At 37.7% G+C, this 18140-nt stretch overlaps 1 protein-coding gene across 2 annotated transcripts in view; it reads right to left on the bottom strand.

The window, feature by feature from the left end:
• Positions 1 to 18140, bottom strand: part of DENND5B (DENN domain containing 5B) — a 207139-nt gene that overhangs the window by 46294 nt on the left and 142705 nt on the right. For both annotated transcript variants that reach the window (XM_024747115.1, XM_024747113.1), the window contains 2 exons: positions 13988 to 14138; positions 4021 to 4114 (listed from right to left, as the gene is read on the bottom strand). In XM_024747115.1, the coding sequence (XP_024602883.1) occupies positions 4021 to 4114; positions 13988 to 14138 (245 nt within the window). The remainder of the gene's footprint in view (positions 1 to 4020; positions 4115 to 13987; positions 14139 to 18140) is intronic.

Below are 18140 nucleotides of genomic sequence, written 5' to 3'. Positions count from 1 at the left end.
TCTAACCTCTTGGGCAGTGCTGTCCAACCCAACCCTTTGCTCTAATCAAGTCACAACAGTAAAATCAGGAGCTCTGGAAAATGGTTGCAACCAATTTTATGACCTCAGGCATATCTGCTTATTCATAAAATGGGCATAAAACAAGCCCACCTGCCTCACAGAAAGCTATGAGATCACTCTGAAAAGTATGTGCTCCAAATGCAGGAGGAGGCCTCTTGTTTCCAAGACATTTTGCTACATCCCTCCTTTGCCTTGTTCCACAGTCAAAAGAAAGCAGAAATATCATTTTAGGAGACATCGATGGCTCAGAGAGGACCACAGAAACTCAGACCACTGCTCTTGAGCTTTGATTAGTGAACTTCCAGGAAAAAAAAAAAAAATCACTACACGTAATTAGCGCAGGACAGCTGTTGTCTCTCTTCTTTCTGTGGTACCTGCAAAAGCTCATCAGATACCTTATGTTTGTCAGGACCACAGGGCAGAATCTCCAAAAAGTCTAAGTGTCTTCTTAGGTCCATATTTAGAGAATAATTGCTCTAAATTATACAGTAAAACCAGCAGTTTATTGGAGAGAGAGAGATTGCAAGCCAGCACATCCTCCCACAGATACATATGTGAAGTCTATCTTTTCTATCTTAAGGGGAAATTTGATATTATAAGAAAAAGATGTGTAAAATCCTTTGCATTCTTTAAATAAAAGAGAGTTTGCACATTTAATACATTCCCCCTTGGAAGAAAAATAACCTGCTAAATCTAGTACAATTCGTTAAAAATCTCATCAACTAGGGATTCAATGAATCCATTTACCTTCTACTTCTACCAGCCCTCCTGACGAAAGGCAGCATTAACAAAATAATCTCTTTTCCAGTGTAATTATTTTAAGAACAGATTAAAAACTGAAATGAACTCTGCAAGAATTTAGTTTCTGTAACAGCTGTGTATACTTCTTTCCGCTTCAAATCTTTTTTAGAGGGTCAAAGAAACAGGAAAAATTGACAATGAGAGTCAATTATAACCACTAGGGAAATTAACTGTAACAAGGTCTAGCAAACATCCTGAAGGTTAATGTTCACATAAATAAAATCAGGAAATGAAAAGTTTCAGAAAAACAAACCTGAGATATGAGACAGGGATCATATATGAGATTATAATACCTGCATTTCCTATTATTTCAGGTTGCACTAATGTTAACTGGAATATTACAAATTAGAGATAAATAGTTGGTAAAAACAAATGCTAACTGTTAAATGTTAAAAGAGTTCTGTTTCTCCCCCAGCCTCAATTCCTCCGTCTTTAGGACTTGTGCAAATGCAGAGAGACCCACTACAACACTCAATTCTCAAGAAGGGTTAAGTATTAAACTTGGCTTAGGAAGAAATACACTGGCTACAAGGAAAGAAGTGAGGTACATGGTCAGGCAAGAGGCTAGGAAGAAGCCACAGGCATTTTTCTTTTTTCTGAAAAATATGCATAATTAGAATTTTTAAAGTCAGTAATTGGATTAAAAATTAAGCACTGTTTAAAGTTTATGTTCTATTTTATAAATGACAGCAAGCTAGAATGGGGCTGTCCTTTAGTGGCCATATTCACCAATCACCCTGCACATACAGGGCAGATGTAGTATTAGCCAACAGTGAATTCCACAGGGCCACGTGCAAACTCTCCTTCTGAGCACCTTTGCTGAAGCCACAAAATAAGCAACATTCCACAGACATGCACAGAATGGATACAGGGGTGGCTCAAGGCCCTTCCTCACAGCAAGCAGTGAGGCTGCCCCTGTATACTACAAAAATAGAGCAGTGCCTTTACAGTAAACAAGTGATGATAAGAATGTAATTTTCTTTGGGGTCGCTGGAAGAAAAGGTGTATTTTAAGATAAAAAACTGAGAAGAAAGAAATCTTTCACAAGGACTGGTTTTATAATAAAGTCGATTTCCCTACAGAGGGAAGTCACCCCAGGTTTCTTCTGAGATTTTTACTATGCTCTTTGTCGTTTTTGCCTAAGCCAAAAGCAAATCAGTAGCAGCTACCTATGAAAATATATCCTATTATTCAGTAAACACTGAAATAACTGCTCTAGTACAGGCTTTCCCTGAATTTTCTAATGAACACACTGTGCCTCTAACCAGCATGGAGCTTGTGAAGAGCAGACCACTGTAAAGTTAAGTAAATTTATATTAATATGTCGTTACGGGAAAAAATACAACCAGGAGTCCTAAGTAACTCTGGCCCTCAGGTGAGTAGCTGTTCAGTGCAACTCAGTGTACAGGGTTACTGGGAAGAGCACTGGCTTGGAGTAAGGAGGCCTGGCCTGTGGGCCTAGGCCTGACTTTGTGTGTCCATTTGACTTTAGGCAAGCCTCTCAGACTTCAGTTAAATCATGTCAAGTTGGACAAAGTTACCTCAAATGTTCCTCTTAGCACTAAGATTCTATATTGATGATCTGATTTTCTGACCATATAAAATACAGACCAGGAATAAGGAAGGTAAATTAAAACACTGTGGAGGGGATTCCCTGGTGGCTCAGTGGTTAAGAGTCCGCCTGCCGATGCAGGGGACATGGGTTTGCGCCCCGGTCCGGGAAGATTCTACATGCCGCAGAGCGGCTGGGCCCGTGAGCCATGGCCGCTGAACCTGTGCTCCGCAATGGGAGAGGCCACAACAGTGAGAGGCCCGCGTACTGCAAAAAAAAAAAACACTGTGGAGATAAAACTCGGCAAAAGAAAAGCTGTTTGAAAATGAATCACTTCTGCACTTTTGCAAAATGCTTAAATAAAATTTGAATATTTAATGTACTTCCCCTTTGGAAGAAAAACAATTGTGTTAAATCTAGTCCCCCCTTTCCCCCTCAAAAATACCACTGACAGGGAATTCAAATAATCAGTTTTATCTGCCAATGGTATAGAATTACTCTTGTTAGCGCACACCACCATGAAAAGGTACCAATCACTAAAGGAAGTGGAGAGCTAACAGTTCACGTCACAAGGTGATGTGAGGCATTCTAGAGCTATGTGCACTCATACACGTGGATGACTCGAGGAACACCAAAGACAAGGTTCAGGAACATCTGCAAAGCACTTTCAGGCATAGAACATACCAGGCAGCACTCAGAGAAGGATTTTTTAGGAAGCCGTGCAGGAGGAGGTGGACCCTGATCCCACTCCCAGAATGCCATGGAGTTCTGACAGACCACAAGTTCCCCGGAAGGCTAAGAGGATGGAGAAGTGCCAATGACAGAAAAGCAAAAAAAGAAAAGGACAGGGAGAAAGAGACTGCAAAACAAGCATGCATATGATAAAGTCACAGCAGAAGGGAAGGGAGAGAAGAAATACAGCAGCACAAAAGAAAAGCAGTAGACAGGCTATGCGTCAGTTCTTAAGAAAATGTTTAAAATCATATATATATACATGAACACATACTTGGAATGCTGTTTTCTGCTTTATTTCTACCCATCTGAGTTTAGAAAATAGTTAATGGATCTTCTGACTGCATTTTCTTTTGATCACAATAAAAAATAAAAACTTACTTATCATTATTCAAATGTGTAATTACCGTTTTGTTTTCAAGTAGTACAAATAAAGCATAAGGATCTCAATTTAAAATAATTTTAAAACACTCCTAAAAATGGTGTCAGCAAGCCAAGGACAAAGCACAGGCAAATGTATCTTTACTTACTAAGTTTAAATTATGCTTGAAACTTAGAAAGTCTATGCTTCTTATAGCTTTTTTTCCCTGTGGGAGACACACTGACCAAAAATGTATCCTAAGCTTAGCCTTTACTTGATGTGGTACACAGGGCGACTTGTTTTACAGCCTTATTTTAGATGTATTAAAATTACAAAAAATGGAAAAAAAGGTGCTTTCAGCTATGTCAGTATAAAAGGATTACTATTTTAAAACATAATTGAACCGATTCTTTTAGAAGAACACAAAAGAACCTACACAATGACACCTGCTGGGCTAAGTAAGCCTAGTTCACAGCTCTTGCATCAAGGCATCCCGGGAGGGCCGCCCACATACCTCCCTCAAGTCGTTGTCCAGCCCGACGTGCTCGGAATGTTGGCGAAGGCGGTCTTTCCGGCGCTGTGCAGTGGCACTCCGACTTACCCAGCGACTGAAAGAACAGAAGGGGTAGGTTAAAAGAAACAACCCAACAAAAAAAAATGTGATCACTTGTCTTTAAAATAGAAAGAATGTACTGTTGAAAACCAAAGACCAACAATACTTATTTTTCAATCAATTCTTTTTAAAAATATATAGCAGCTTTATTGAGATGTAATTTAGATACATACAATTCAGCCATTTAAGGTATCCAATTCAATGGTTTTTAGTATATTCATAGAGATATGCAATCACCACCACAATCAATGCTTTGTTGAAACCAAGGTTAAAAAATGCACAGTAGCTGTAATGATCTTCTCTTTTCCACCTTATCTGCCCAACAGAACCCCAAACCTGGATAGGGACTACCCTCTCACTTCCTTTTAAAATATCCATGCAAATTAGTTATTGATCTCCCTCATGACTACCATGAATCACTTTACCTGCCCTTTATCAACTTTCCCCTGCTCCCCATTCCCAAACCTCTCACTTTATCCTCAAGTGCCTCCACTCAACTGATGACCCAGCCTTGCCTCCCTCTTCCTACTCTCTACTTCAATGATGCACACACGCAAACCCCTCATCTTTCTTCTAATCCCAAAGTATAATGTATATTGGCCACAACTATTGCTTCCACCAGGATCCCTGACCAGTTTTCTCTTGCCTTCTCCAATCTGCTCCATTAGAAACCTCCTGTGCCATATCTCCAATTTTTCTCTCTCAACTGAGTATTGCCCTTCAGCTTACAAGTATGCTGGTCTCTTTCGACATTCGATAGTTACATTTAAATCTGTTTCTTCACTCTTCTCATGTAAACATTCTTAAGAAAAGTTTAGATGTAAGGCCTCTACTTATTTATCTTTGGATATTTTGTTCATCTCAAATCAGCTTCTTCCCCTGAAAATGCTCTTGAAGCCATTTATAGCCCTCACTGCCAATCCAATGGCTATTCTTCAATTCTTAGCTTACTTAAACTCTCTGCTGATCACCCTTTCTACCTTAAAACTCCAGTTGTCTTCAACTACTTCAGTGCTTCCAATGGGATAAGCTCTCTCACCTTTGAGCCTTTGAAGATGAAGTTTTCTCCCAACTTCTATTCATCTCTCAGACAGCTTTAGATGCTACACAGGAAGTCTTCTATGGTTCTTCCAAATCTAAATTAGCTACCCCTCTTATACTCTCCAATTGTAGCATTTATCACAGTGTGTTATAATTACTTATCTCTATTTTCTATACAATCCTCTCTACTATAAACGCTTGAAGGGTTGGTATCATGTCTTTCAGTCATGTTATTGCAGAGTCAACTACATCACCTGCCCCTTCTATAAATATACCCTAAATAAATGTAATCAGAGACACAGTCTAATATTTAGGTTTATAGACGTTCATCACAGCATATATGCAATAACCAATTCTGTGTTTCCATTATTCTAAGACTCACATTTTGGCTTTTAAATGTTCCTGAAACTAGGATGAATCTTCTATTTCATATACATGTTTAAAGTATAATTTTTCCAAAAAGCTTTTGAATTAATAGAAGATCTTACAACCAACAGTTACTTAGAATCAAGTAAATGTGCTCAAAGCAACCCAAATGTTCAACAGTAGGAGGTGCTATATAATGAAACATCATATAGTCATTTAAAAAAATTAAGTTACTAGGAATATCAATAATATGGGAGAGTACTCATGATACAATAATGAATGAAAAAGCAGGATACAACACTGTGTAAGCATTTTCTACTTTTGTAAAAAACAAAACAAAGTAAGTATGGACATGCACACATATCAGGATCCATGCAATGGAAGGGCATAAAACCAAATGTTAACATCTCATGGTGATGGCATTATAGGTGGTTTTATTTACAATTAATTTTTATTGAGGTATAGTTGATATACAATATTATACAAGTTTCAGGTATACAACAAAGTGATTCACAATTTTTATTATTTTTTTTAGTTAAAAAATTTTATTTATTTAGTTTTGTTTGCATCAGGTCTTAGTTGTGGCATGTGGGATCTTTTGTTGTGGTGTGTGTGCTTCTCTCTAGTTGTGGCACACGGGCTTAGCTGCCCTGCGGCACGTGGGATCTTAGTTCCCTGACCAGGGATCGAACCAGTGTCCCCTGAATTGGAAGGCAGATTCTTAGCCACTGGACCACCAGGGAAGTCCCAAAGTGAGTCACAATTTTTAAAGGTCATATTCCATTTACAGTTATTATAAAATATTGGCTACATTTCCTGTGTTGTACAGTATTATCCTTGTAGCACATTTATTTTGTGCATAGTAGTTTGTACTTTCTTAATTCCCTCCTCTTATCTTGTCCCTCCCTGCTTTGCTCTCCCCACTGGTAACCACTAGTTTGTTCTCTGTATCTGTGAATCTGTTTTGTTATGTTCACTAATTTGTTTTATTTTTTAGATTCCACATATAAGTGATATCATTATTTGTCTTTCTCTGACTTGTGTGTGTGTGTACACACACACACACATCACATCTTCTGTATCCATTCATCTGTTGATGGACACTTAGGTTGCTTTCATATCTTGGCAATTATAAATAATGCTGCTATGAACATTTATTTATTTTTATAGTTGCGTGCCACAACTAGAGAGAAGCACGCATGCCACAACAAAAGATCCCACGTGCCACAATTAAGACCCGATGCAAACAAAAATAAATAAATTGGGGTGCATGTATCTTTTCGAATTAGTGTTTTCTGTTTTTTCAGGTAAATACCCAGAAGTGGAAATGCTATAAAATATAGCAATAGAACTATAAAATAGTTCTATTTTTAGTTTTTTAAGAAACCTCCATACTGTTTTCCTTAGTGACCTCACTGATTACGTTCCCACCAACAGTGCACGAGGGTTCCATTTTCTCCACATCCTCACCAACATTTGTTATTTGTGGTCCTCTTGATAACAGCCATTTTGACAGGTGTGAACTGATACCTCTCTGGTTTTAATTTGCACTTCTTTGATGATTAATGATGTTGAGCATCTTTCCTGTGCCTGTTGGCCATCTGTGTATGTCTTCTTTGGAAAAATGTCTATTGAGGTCTTCTGCCCATTTTTTAATTGGGTTGTTTGTTTTTTTGATGTTGAGTTGTATGAGCTGTTTATTTATGTTGGATATTAATTCCTTATTGGTCATATCATTTGCAAATATTTTCTCCCATTCAGTAGGTTGTATTTTGGTTTTGTTGATGGTTTCCTTTGCTATGCAAAAGTTTTTAAGTTTAATTAGGTCTTATTTATTTATTTTTGCTTTTATTTCCTTTGCTTTTGGAGACAGATCTAAAAAATATTGCTACTATTTATGTCAAAGAGTGCTCTGCCTATGTTTTCTTCATATATCAAACTATTTAAAACGATTTCTCAGGTCTTGACTTATCATCCCTATGACTGTATTCATTGTACTGTTCTAGAAATATCTACTCTTGAGTATATCCCTGACAGCACAGAGCTATACATGAGTTAAGAAATGAATTTATACTTTTGCCATTCAGCGAAAGTCATACTGCATTACTGACAATTCACAATTTAAAATTTTCTTATTAATGAAGTATCCAATTTACAAAGAGCTTAAAATGAGAATGCTGCTTCTTTTGTTGCTTTTTAAATAATTTATGCATGGCTTTGGTTTCAAACTGACGAATCATCTCGTTTCAGTCTGCTATTTAGAGGAACACTGAATAATTATTATAAAAATGGTAGCAAAGGAAGGTAACCCCTCTTAAAATAGTGTGTGTTTGTTTGTTTTTAAAGAATAGGGTTTATAGCAGGAAAAAAAAGGTACAAAGATCTAGTGACAGGTCTTTGAAGTAGAATCCTTGGAAATGTCCCTAAAGCAAAAGATCAATAAAAGATTGTAAACAGGATACAAAGAGAATTGGGTGACTGAAAAGGAAGATCCAGAAAAAAAGCATATCAAGACACTGACAAAGATTCTCTGCTTGACCAAACTTTAGTCAGACTCCTAACCTTTCCTAAGCCCATCTGTGCACTTCTTTGTAAAATTCAGTTTTAGCAAGAACCTAGCTAAGTCAGTTTAGCAGAAACCATCACCCCTCTCATTATATGATCATTCTGGATACCTGATCAGGTTCTGAATTCTCCACCATCCCCCAGGTGATGTTTAATCACCTAGGCCTGCCTTCCACAAGAATCCTGTTAGGTCAGTTTAGTCAGAATCCCCCATACCCATGATGTTTCCTCTTAGTAATTTTCTATCCACTGACCTCCACTCTGCTCCTTGGTGATAAATTCCCACTTGTCCATGCAGTATTCAGAGAAGCCTCTAATCTCCCTCTCCACTGCAAGACCCCATCGCGGTGGTCCCTACACCTTGAATAAAGGTCCCCCTCCGCCTTGAATAAAGTCTGTCTTACCATCTTCGACAAGTGTCATGAATATTTTTTTAACAGCTCTGAAGCAAAATATAAATACCAGCAGATGAACTTATATAATAAATAAAGAGGAAGAGTAAAATATAAGTAATACAATGTACAAACACCTGGAGGCCTTGGAAACAGCCTTGTAGCAAAAAACAGTCCGTGTAAGATAGTAAAATTTGTTCAGGGATTTAAAAAATTTGGGTTACTGGGCAAGGTGGTTCAAATAAATAGTAAAAATATGAAATAGATTATAAACACCAGCTAATAAACTTATATAATGAATAAAGGAAGGAGCAGAATACACATGGATGAACATTTCTCCTGGCAGGCAAAGTAGAAAAGCACAGAAGATAAGGATAAATATTAATTTACAGGATATATCTAGCATCTCACTCTGTGAGACAAAACGCCCAGTTTAATTTTATTTTCAAAACAGGGAAATGAGCATCTACTTAAGAAAATTACTATGACGTCCACATATTCCTGGTCTTGTTAAGTAATTAATTTACTCTTTGCATTATTAAACCTCATTTCTAAGCATAATTTTACCAAAGATGACCACATTTGCTGAAATGCTAAAGACTGCTCATTTGCTTTTGCTTTGTAAGTAGTGTATGAAATTCTTACAGTTGATCAACCATTTGTACAGGCACGGTTATAAATCCCTTTACCCTGTAATTAGTTCTGACATGTATTCTCTTTCAGACTACAATCTAGCTGAAAATGTAATGCTTGGGGCTCTGTGTGGAAATGGGGAGATTATATATAAGATTAAAAGCAATAAAATATGGCATTTGAAAACTGAAATCTTCCCTTCTAAGCACTCCTTACTTCCTTTCCCTTCCTTTATTTTTCGTCACAAACCTTATCGCTTTCTGACAGGTTACTTATTTTACATATTAAGTTTTTTGGTTTGCGTCCTCATGTTGAAAGCAGGGATTTTGTTATTTTGTTCACTGCTAAACTCCCAATGAACAGGACAGTGTCTCACATATAGTAGGGGGTCCCATAAATATTTGCCAAATGAATGAATGAGCACTCTAATGCTATCAAAAGGAAATAAAAACCATTTAAATTAATAGTCTACTCATATCAAATTGATTCAAAAAATTAGGATAATTCATAAACATAAGAAAAAAATGAATAAACTGATGACTAGTCATTCACTTCTGAAAAATAGAACATTGTATCCAGTACAATCATCTGTAAAGTCTGAATCCCCATAATGGTCAACATCTCTTAGCACATTTTAAGTTCAGTGTTTATAAAAGCAGGGATAGCTGGGCTTCCCTGGTGGCGCAGTGGTTGAGAGTCCGCCTGCCGTTGCAGGGGACACGGGTTCGTGCCCCGGTCTGGGAAGATCCCACATGCCGCGGAGTGGCTGGGCCCGTGAGCCATGGCCACTGGGCCTGCGCGTCCGGAGCCTGTGCTCCGCAATGGGAGAGGCCATAGCGGTGAGAGGCCCGCATACCGCCAAAAAAAAAAAAAAAAGCAGGGATAGCTCTTCAGAAGGTGATACCCTGTAAATTAACTAAGGTAAGTAAGGTAAAATTTTCAGTCATTAGCTATTTACTTCCATCTTGTAAGCAGCATATTAAATTCTCTCTACAGCCTTCCTACCCAAGACTTTAGCATAAACGCTTGCGTTTCTACAGGAGGGGCCACCTTTCTAGTGAATCATCCTCCTTTACTGTCTTCATTAAAGTTCAAACAACCTATTTAAATAAGAGTTCAATCAAATAAAGCTTTTTAAAAATCCATAATTCTTTAACTTTACTGCATAGTGATCCTTTTCCAAATACGTATAAGAATGCTGGTTAAGATTTTCCAGACCTTTCCACCGTTTTTATAAATGAGACACCATAAACATGGTGCCAGAAATAAGGAGACCTGGGTTCTAATCCTAACCCTGCCATTAACCCAAAAATGTGCTCTTACCAACAACATATAACGATGACACTACTTCGGGGTTAGGCTATTTGATCTCAATCTTTTCTTCATGAAGCAAGATGGCGCCTGAGAATGTATCTTGCTTCCCAAATTATTACCCTATCTTCTTTTGGGTTCACCCCTTTTCCTTTTGCTTTTTTTTTTTTTTCCGGTAGGCGGGCCTCTCACTGTTGTGGCCTCTCCCGTTGCGGAGCACAGGCTCCAGACGCGCAGGCTCAGCGGCCATGGCTCACGGGCCTCGCCGCTCCACGGAATGTGGGATCCTGCCGGACCGGGGCACGAACCCGTGTCCCCTGCATCGGCAGGCGGACTCTCAACCACTGAGCCACCAGGGAAGCCCCGGGTCCACCCCTCTTAACAGAGCCCAGTGTGAGGTAGAAGTGAGGCATCTGAGGGCTCTTTCATTCTGAAAGACCATTAGGCTGGTATGACAGGCTGTTGCTAAACTCCCTTACGTTCAATATTTTAGGCTATTCAAAATCTCTTGGGGGCTACCAAAGCAAAACATCCAACTCCAGAAGTAACAAAAGGCACACGTCACCTTTATATTAGAGTAACAGAGCCAGGCAGTATATGTAGTACAATGGTTAAGTGCTTGGCCCCCTGAATCAGCAGACCTAGGTTTGAATCCTAGTTTCACCACTTCCTACTATGTGATCTTGAAGCAAGTTGTTGACTGTCTCTGAGCCTCAATCATAAAATGGGTAAAGCAATATAGGCTTTATATGTAGGGATATGCTTATAATAAGGATCAATGAGCTAATGCAGTCAGAAGAGACGCTAGTGCAGACTGGCTTAATAATATTAGCTATTATCAGCAGCATCTCCACAACCAACACTCTCTTGGAATACAGAAGGCTCCACTGGCAGGGAAGATAATGCTTTCTGAAAGCAGAAAAAATGGGTTACAAGGAAGGATAATTACTTTAAGTGAAGCAGTGATGAAAATTTCCAAATTTTTTGACTGAGATCTCAAAAGGGGTGGATACTTATAATGACACATACAAGCATACCTCATTTTATTGTACTTCAAAGATACTGCATTTTTTACAGATTGAAAGTTTGTGGCAACCCTGTGTTGTCAGATGACGGCTAGCGTTTTTTAGCAATAAAGTATTTTAAGATATGTATATGTAAAAAAAATAGACATAATGTTATTCTACACTTAATAGACAACAGCATAGTGTAAACATAACTTTTATATGCACTAGGAAACCAAAAACTTCCTGCTTTATTGCGATATTCACTTTACTGTGGTGGTCTGGAATCAAAACCATAATATCTCTGAGGTATGCCAGTACTAGACTCTGAAAGCAAAGGAAACAGCAATGTATATAGTACTGTAACTGTTTTCCTTAATTCATACATACACACCATCTTTTTTCCTTTGATGTGTTTGCTATCACTGTAGTTTTCTCACGTGTAGACCTAAATGAATCAGTAATTTTGACACATTTCAGAAACACATTTAAAGGAACACCTTTAGCTGGGAAAACGGTAAGGGTTTCATTCCTTCAGGTTATTAAAAATAGGACAGTAACTATACAAACACAAGATATACAAATATTACCACATATATATGCAGCCCAAGAAACTCCAAGTAGCACAATACTTAGCTTAGTATAGTGTTTAATAAATTAAACCAAGCATTACCATCACATATGATAAAGATAATTTACTAAGTTTTCTTTTTTCCTGACAAATAAAATCATGACAATCATCACGGGAAATAAAGAGGTTAAGTACCAAAACTTCTCCAACATGTAGCTCAGCAGATCATATGTTAGACAGAAACATCATACTTTTAAAGCCATCTTTCAAGAAATTGCATATTATTATTTAGATTGGGCCATTTAGGTTAAAAGGCATAATTCCACCTGTCTTATTCCCCTCACTGATTCTCTACTTGCCTTCTGACAATTCTGGTGGCTCAACGCCACTTCCATTTTATACACCCAATCTCTACCACAGTCTTCTATCTCATTTGTTGGCCACTGCCTGGCTCCTCCCTTTCCTTCTCTGAGCCTCTTTAATAAAATCACAGATGTTATAGAATGTTATTAAATGAGAAAAGGGGCAAGTGATTCCAAGTTGTCCAAGGATCCTAAGCTGGTTAGTGGTCAGGAATGAACTAAATTCCAGAACTGCTGATTTCCAATTCAAACACTTCTTTCCAACTTACCATATTCCCCATTAATACTCTCCTTTGAGTTCTTTTCTTGTAAAATCCTTCTTTATTACATTCTTGTGCTCAGCTAAAATCAAGAATTCCCCTAAATCCAAATAACTTCTCAATTCTAACCATATTCAGATATTTTCTGAGTGGAATCATCTACCATAAAAAATGATATGGTTTACCTTTATTTTTGGTTGTTTTGTAATTTCTGCACTTGATACTTAAAAGTACAAAATGGTGTCATGGGTTGAATTGTGTCTCCCTAAAAGATAAGCTGAAGTCTTTTTTTTAAAAATTAATTAATTTATTTATTTATTTTGGCTGCGTTGGGTCTTCATTCCTGTGCGCGGGCTTTCTCTAGTTGCGGCGAGAGGGAGCTACTCTTCATTGCGGTGTGTGGGCTTCTCATTGTGGTGGTTTCTCTTGTTGCGGAGCACGGGCTCTAGGCACACGGGCTTCAGCAGCTGTGGCACGTGGGCTCAGTACTTGTGGCTCATGAGCTCTAGAGTACAGGCTCCGTAGTTCTGGCGCATGTGCTTAGTTGCTCTGCGGCATGTGGGATCTTCCCGGACCAGGGCTTGAACCAGTGTCCACTGCATTGGCAGGCGGATTCTTAACCACTGAGCCACCAGGGAAGTCCCAAGATATGCTGAAGTCTTAATCCCAACACCTGTGGATATCACCTTATTTGGAAAGAGGATCTTTGCACATGTAATCAAGTTAAGATGAGGGCATTTAGGGTGGGCCCTAATCCAACATAACTGTTGTCCTTACAAGAGGAGAACAGACACAGAGGGATGGTAGCCTTGTGAAGAGGACGCAGAGACCGAGTTATGCTCCTGTAAGCCAAACAATGCCTGGGACTACCAGAAGTGGGAAGGGGCAAGGAAGGGTCCTTTCCTACAGGCCTTGGAGGCAGCATGGCGCTGCCAATACCTTGATTTTGGACTTCTAGCTTCCAGAACTATGAAAGAATAAATTTCTCTCGTTTTAAGCGACCAAGTTTATAGTACTTTGTTACAGCAGTCCTAGGAAACTAATACAGACAGTGAAGGCATAACTTCTCTAATTCCATTAGACAGTATTAGCATTATATTTAAAACACCGTCATTTAAAATGAAACTATTCCTAAGTGCACATTACTTCAACAAGAGAAAAATATCTAGTCTTTGGATTTTCTTACATGATGGAATTAAAAGTCAAATACTCACTGAGTGTCAATTCATATTTCAAGCAGATTAATTTGGTCTTTGAAAAAGTAATGACTGATAAAATGTTTAACAGTTAAGCATTCCCCATTAGAGCACTACGCCCTTCATTCACTCCTTCAACCAACTACTCAAGTGAAGAACATGCTTACTTGTTATTAGCTGGTCCTGTTGCCAAGACATCAGACTGTAACTTTGGAAAGAACCCTTGCTCATATTTGCCTTGACCAATTTTCATATCAAGTAGATGTGGGTGGATTGCAGTGTGATCCATTTTCATCAGTCGCTGCTCAATTGACTGCGCTATAAATTAAATTCATAACATATTAGAGACATTTCATTGGCTAAACCTTAAAAAGTAATGCTTCCTCCATTCATGCAGTGACAAGAAACTCAACCTTTCTGATAGTCTGAAATAGATTTTTACAAAAGCTCTTCAGAAATCAGTATAATGTTAAGTATAAAAAGGTTAGTTTTAAGTAAATACTAGATAATTCATTTTCATACTATTTTCTGCATTTGTCAAAAGCAGGGCAGCGGGGTTAAAAAATAAAATCTATAATTTAGTATTGAAACAGCTTCCCTTAAGTGGGAAATTCAATATTCTTAATGAAAATATGGTTCTAAGTACAACATTAAAGAAAATGATGGCAAATAAAATATTTTCCTTGAGCTGAAAGACAAAGGGAAGAAAAAAGCAAGCACTGTAGCCTTATGTTACTTTATTTCTTTGTGCAAAGATCCATTAAATATTCATGCTTCTCCATTTGTAAAAACAAGAAACTGTGTAAAGTTTATCACCTCACTTTTAGCAACACATTCTCATTAGTAGGAGTCATTTAGGAGTGTTTATTAGATCAAAAGGCATAATGCAGAGAAAAATAAAATAAGCAGGCATTTAGAAAATGTCCAGAGGATAAGAAGCTGCCTTTTGAAGAATAAAATAGGCCAGAGTTAAAAAATAGGAATTACTCAACATTTCTATTTTAAAACCACATAAAGTTGAGAGATGTTTCAAAGGCCCAGGAAACAGTGAACTATTTCTCTGGTAAAAAATCTGATCTTAAATGCCTTTATCAACTGAATTTTCAAGAAAAAATATAATACTTGTGAAGCAAGATTAGGTCTCCCATCCCTTGACTAGAGGTTACTGCAAGGAGAACAAGCAGTAAGTGTGGTTGTGTGATAAACAGAACACACCATGGGAACCGCCAATCTTGGGATTTGAGAGAAGTAAACAGGTATTTTTACAAATATTTCATAGAATCAGTTTATTTTGCCCCACTCAATACCAGCAGATTGAGTATTGCTGGTTCTTCCCCATATATACTCTAGAAAAATTTCTGTTTTGGATGGGGAGGGGTCTGTCCATGACACATTTCACTCTTGTCAAATGGAGCTACTTAAGACCATCTTATGTGAGATCGATGCCTCCCAGCCAGTTGTTTGCATTTGCAACATTAAGGCATGTGTGCAGAAGGCATTATTACCCTAAACTTCAAAATGTTAGATATCTGTTTTAAGCTTCCCTAATTTTTCTTTATAACTCATATGAATTTATCCACAACTTTTTGAATTTCATTTTATTTTTAATGTGTAACTTGTAACTTCTTGTGAAACATAGTCCATATGTTCTAGGCTGGGCAAAAGGATGTCATGTTTTAATGTGAAATGATATTTAATTTTCAATGATGCCCCCTGACTCTCCACAACCGTATCTATAATCTTAATGCTTCTTAATATTTATAAAACACAATTAACAGATGGTTAGAGAAATAATGCTTAGATTCATGGCATGGAATTCTCTGAAGTCCCTGACAATTTTATGTTCCATGAAATACTACAGAATTCCATCTCTGCCAAAAAGTGCTTCTGTTCTCACAAAAGGAAAAAAGGAAAAGTAGCTTTAGTTTTTCCATTGGATTTAAAATGACAGAAAAAAATCCATCTGATATTGTGTTATTCTCCTTTAGTTCGGAAGCTCTGTAAAAACAAAAATCATGATTCACAATGAATTACTCTAGGGTTTATAAGATTGCCATAGGGAGCATAACACAATGCTACTTTTCAGTGATTGTATCATCAGTGAATACTGAACATTCAGAAATTATTAAATGCCTGCTTTGAGAGATCATGGGGCTGTTGTTAGACTTTCAAGGGTTTGTGCCAAAACTCATTTTCTGTGATCAGTAAGGAATAAGAAAACTCTGCGTTACTAGCAACTTGGTGTCTTTCTGCACAGAAATCATGAGGTTCTGGTGCCACAATATCAGCAGCAGATAGCCTCTGCCTAAAGAGTTCACCTGCAAATCAAAATTCTTTTTAGTTAGAGGCAAAACAGAAACAAAAGCAACACAACAAAGGACAGAAAAAAAGAAACAAGATACACAATAAAATCCAATGTCAACCAAAAAAATCCTAGTTTCTGTTGTGGGTGAGGGTGGGGAGGAGACAATTTTACCTGATAAAAGAAATAACTGCACCATCTGTGAGACATAGTTACAGCTGACTGCCTCCTTTTACTTTTTTTAAAAATAAATTTATTTATTCATTTTTATTTTTATCTTTGGCTGCGTTGGGTCTTCGTTGCTGCGCCCGGGCTTTCTCTAGTTGCAGCGAGTGGGGGCTACTCTTCATTATGGTGCACGGGCTTCTCATTGCAGTGGCTTCTCTTGTTGTGGAGCATGGGCTCTAGGCATGTGGGCTTCAGTAGTTGTGGCACGTGGGCTTCAGTAGTTGTGGCACACGGGCTCAGTAGTTGTGGCTCACGGCCTCTAGAGCGCAGGCTCAGTAGTTGTGGTGCACAGGCTTAGTTGCTCCGCGGCATGTGGGATCTTCCTGGACCAGGGTTCAAACCCGTGTCCCCTGCATTGGCAGGTGGATTCTTAACTACTGCGCCACAAGGGAAGCCCTCCTTTTACTTTTTAAGAAAGTCTTTGATAAATTAAGTTCCTGAGAGACTATTCCTAATTTAGCCTAATCTCTTTTTCATATATATTAAACCTGTAATGGTACATTTTTGTTGTTGTTTTTCTTAAAGCTCTTTTAATATAAAAGCAGTAAAGAAGTAAACAGACATATTGTCTGTTTGTCAATGCTTTTTTAATAGCATCATAAAATAAAAGGACTGCATATATAAGCTACAATGGTACATTTTCAACAGTTTATATAATTTCTGCAATGACAGTAGGAGTATAAAACTCTGAGAGGCTGATAGAAAATCTATTTTAATTGAAAAAATTTTCTAGAAGCACACAAATATAGCAATCAGCGCTTAACTTCATTTAAAAAATTCTGTCAGGAAGGGAAGAATAAAATTTGCTCAACAAGGCATTACACTATTTACATGGCTATTAAAGCACTGAAAGTCATACTATTCTCTGAATAGGCATAGACAATTTCATTCACTCTACTCCCTCAGCTTCTAGAAACACAGAAACAATTGTCACTTCCTAAAGGGGCTCCAAGGATCTATCCTCATAAGTGGGATACAACAGAATGATGTTTCAGCGAGTCATCAGAAACCTCTAAGGCTACATAAGAGACATCATTTATATACTTCTTTCCTTAAAATATGCTACAACTACAGCATCACCACTCCTGTAACTTTGATCTATTTAAAATAAAGTGAGAAAGGCAAGCAACAGAGGCAGAGCAAAGAAAATCCACATTTGCTGCCCCTTTTTGCTCCAGAAAAAAAAAATTGCTCTCAAATAACTTCTACATGAAGGGGAAGAAATAAAAGGAAGGGGCACTCAAGTGATAGATATCACTTTATTTGGCAAAGAAAGAGTTAGGAACCAGGTATAAATGTATAAAGTTGTGTGGAGTGGTACATTTTACATGTTCATTTATTGAATGAACAGCTAATGTGGTAGTGAGACTCCAGGGGCTAGAATCAGTCAAACTCTGGTCCAAATCAGGGCTCTACCAACCACAAGCTATGCAAGCTATTTACTTAACCTCTCAGTTTTCTCAACTGTAAGATGACGACAGCAATAAAACAGACAATAAAATGTGTCTATACCCCCTCATTATTAAGATCAAATGTCAAAATGCATGTAAAACAGCTGGTATTATGTCCCTCACATAGTATGTACTCAGTAAACACTATTAATATGATTATTTATTTAACGGACTATATCACACTGCCAGACAAGATTGGCCAAGACTCATAATTCTCTGAGAGGAAAAACTAATGTCAGGATTGGGAACCTCTAATTTGAATACAAGAATCTAGAGATTTAATTTCAGTAAATGAAGCTATCTTAATTAATGGCACCACTAAAGTAAATATACTGCTTT

The sequence above is a fragment of the Neophocaena asiaeorientalis genome, unplaced genomic scaffold (assembly GCF_003031525.2).
Source record: "Neophocaena asiaeorientalis asiaeorientalis breed wild unplaced genomic scaffold, Neophocaena_asiaeorientalis_V1.1 scaffold487, whole genome shotgun sequence".
NCBI classification, from domain to species: domain Eukaryota; kingdom Metazoa; phylum Chordata; class Mammalia; order Artiodactyla; family Phocoenidae; genus Neophocaena; species Neophocaena asiaeorientalis.
Note: the sequence above shows the minus strand (reverse complement) of the source record. Positions and strands in the feature narration are given on the sequence as shown.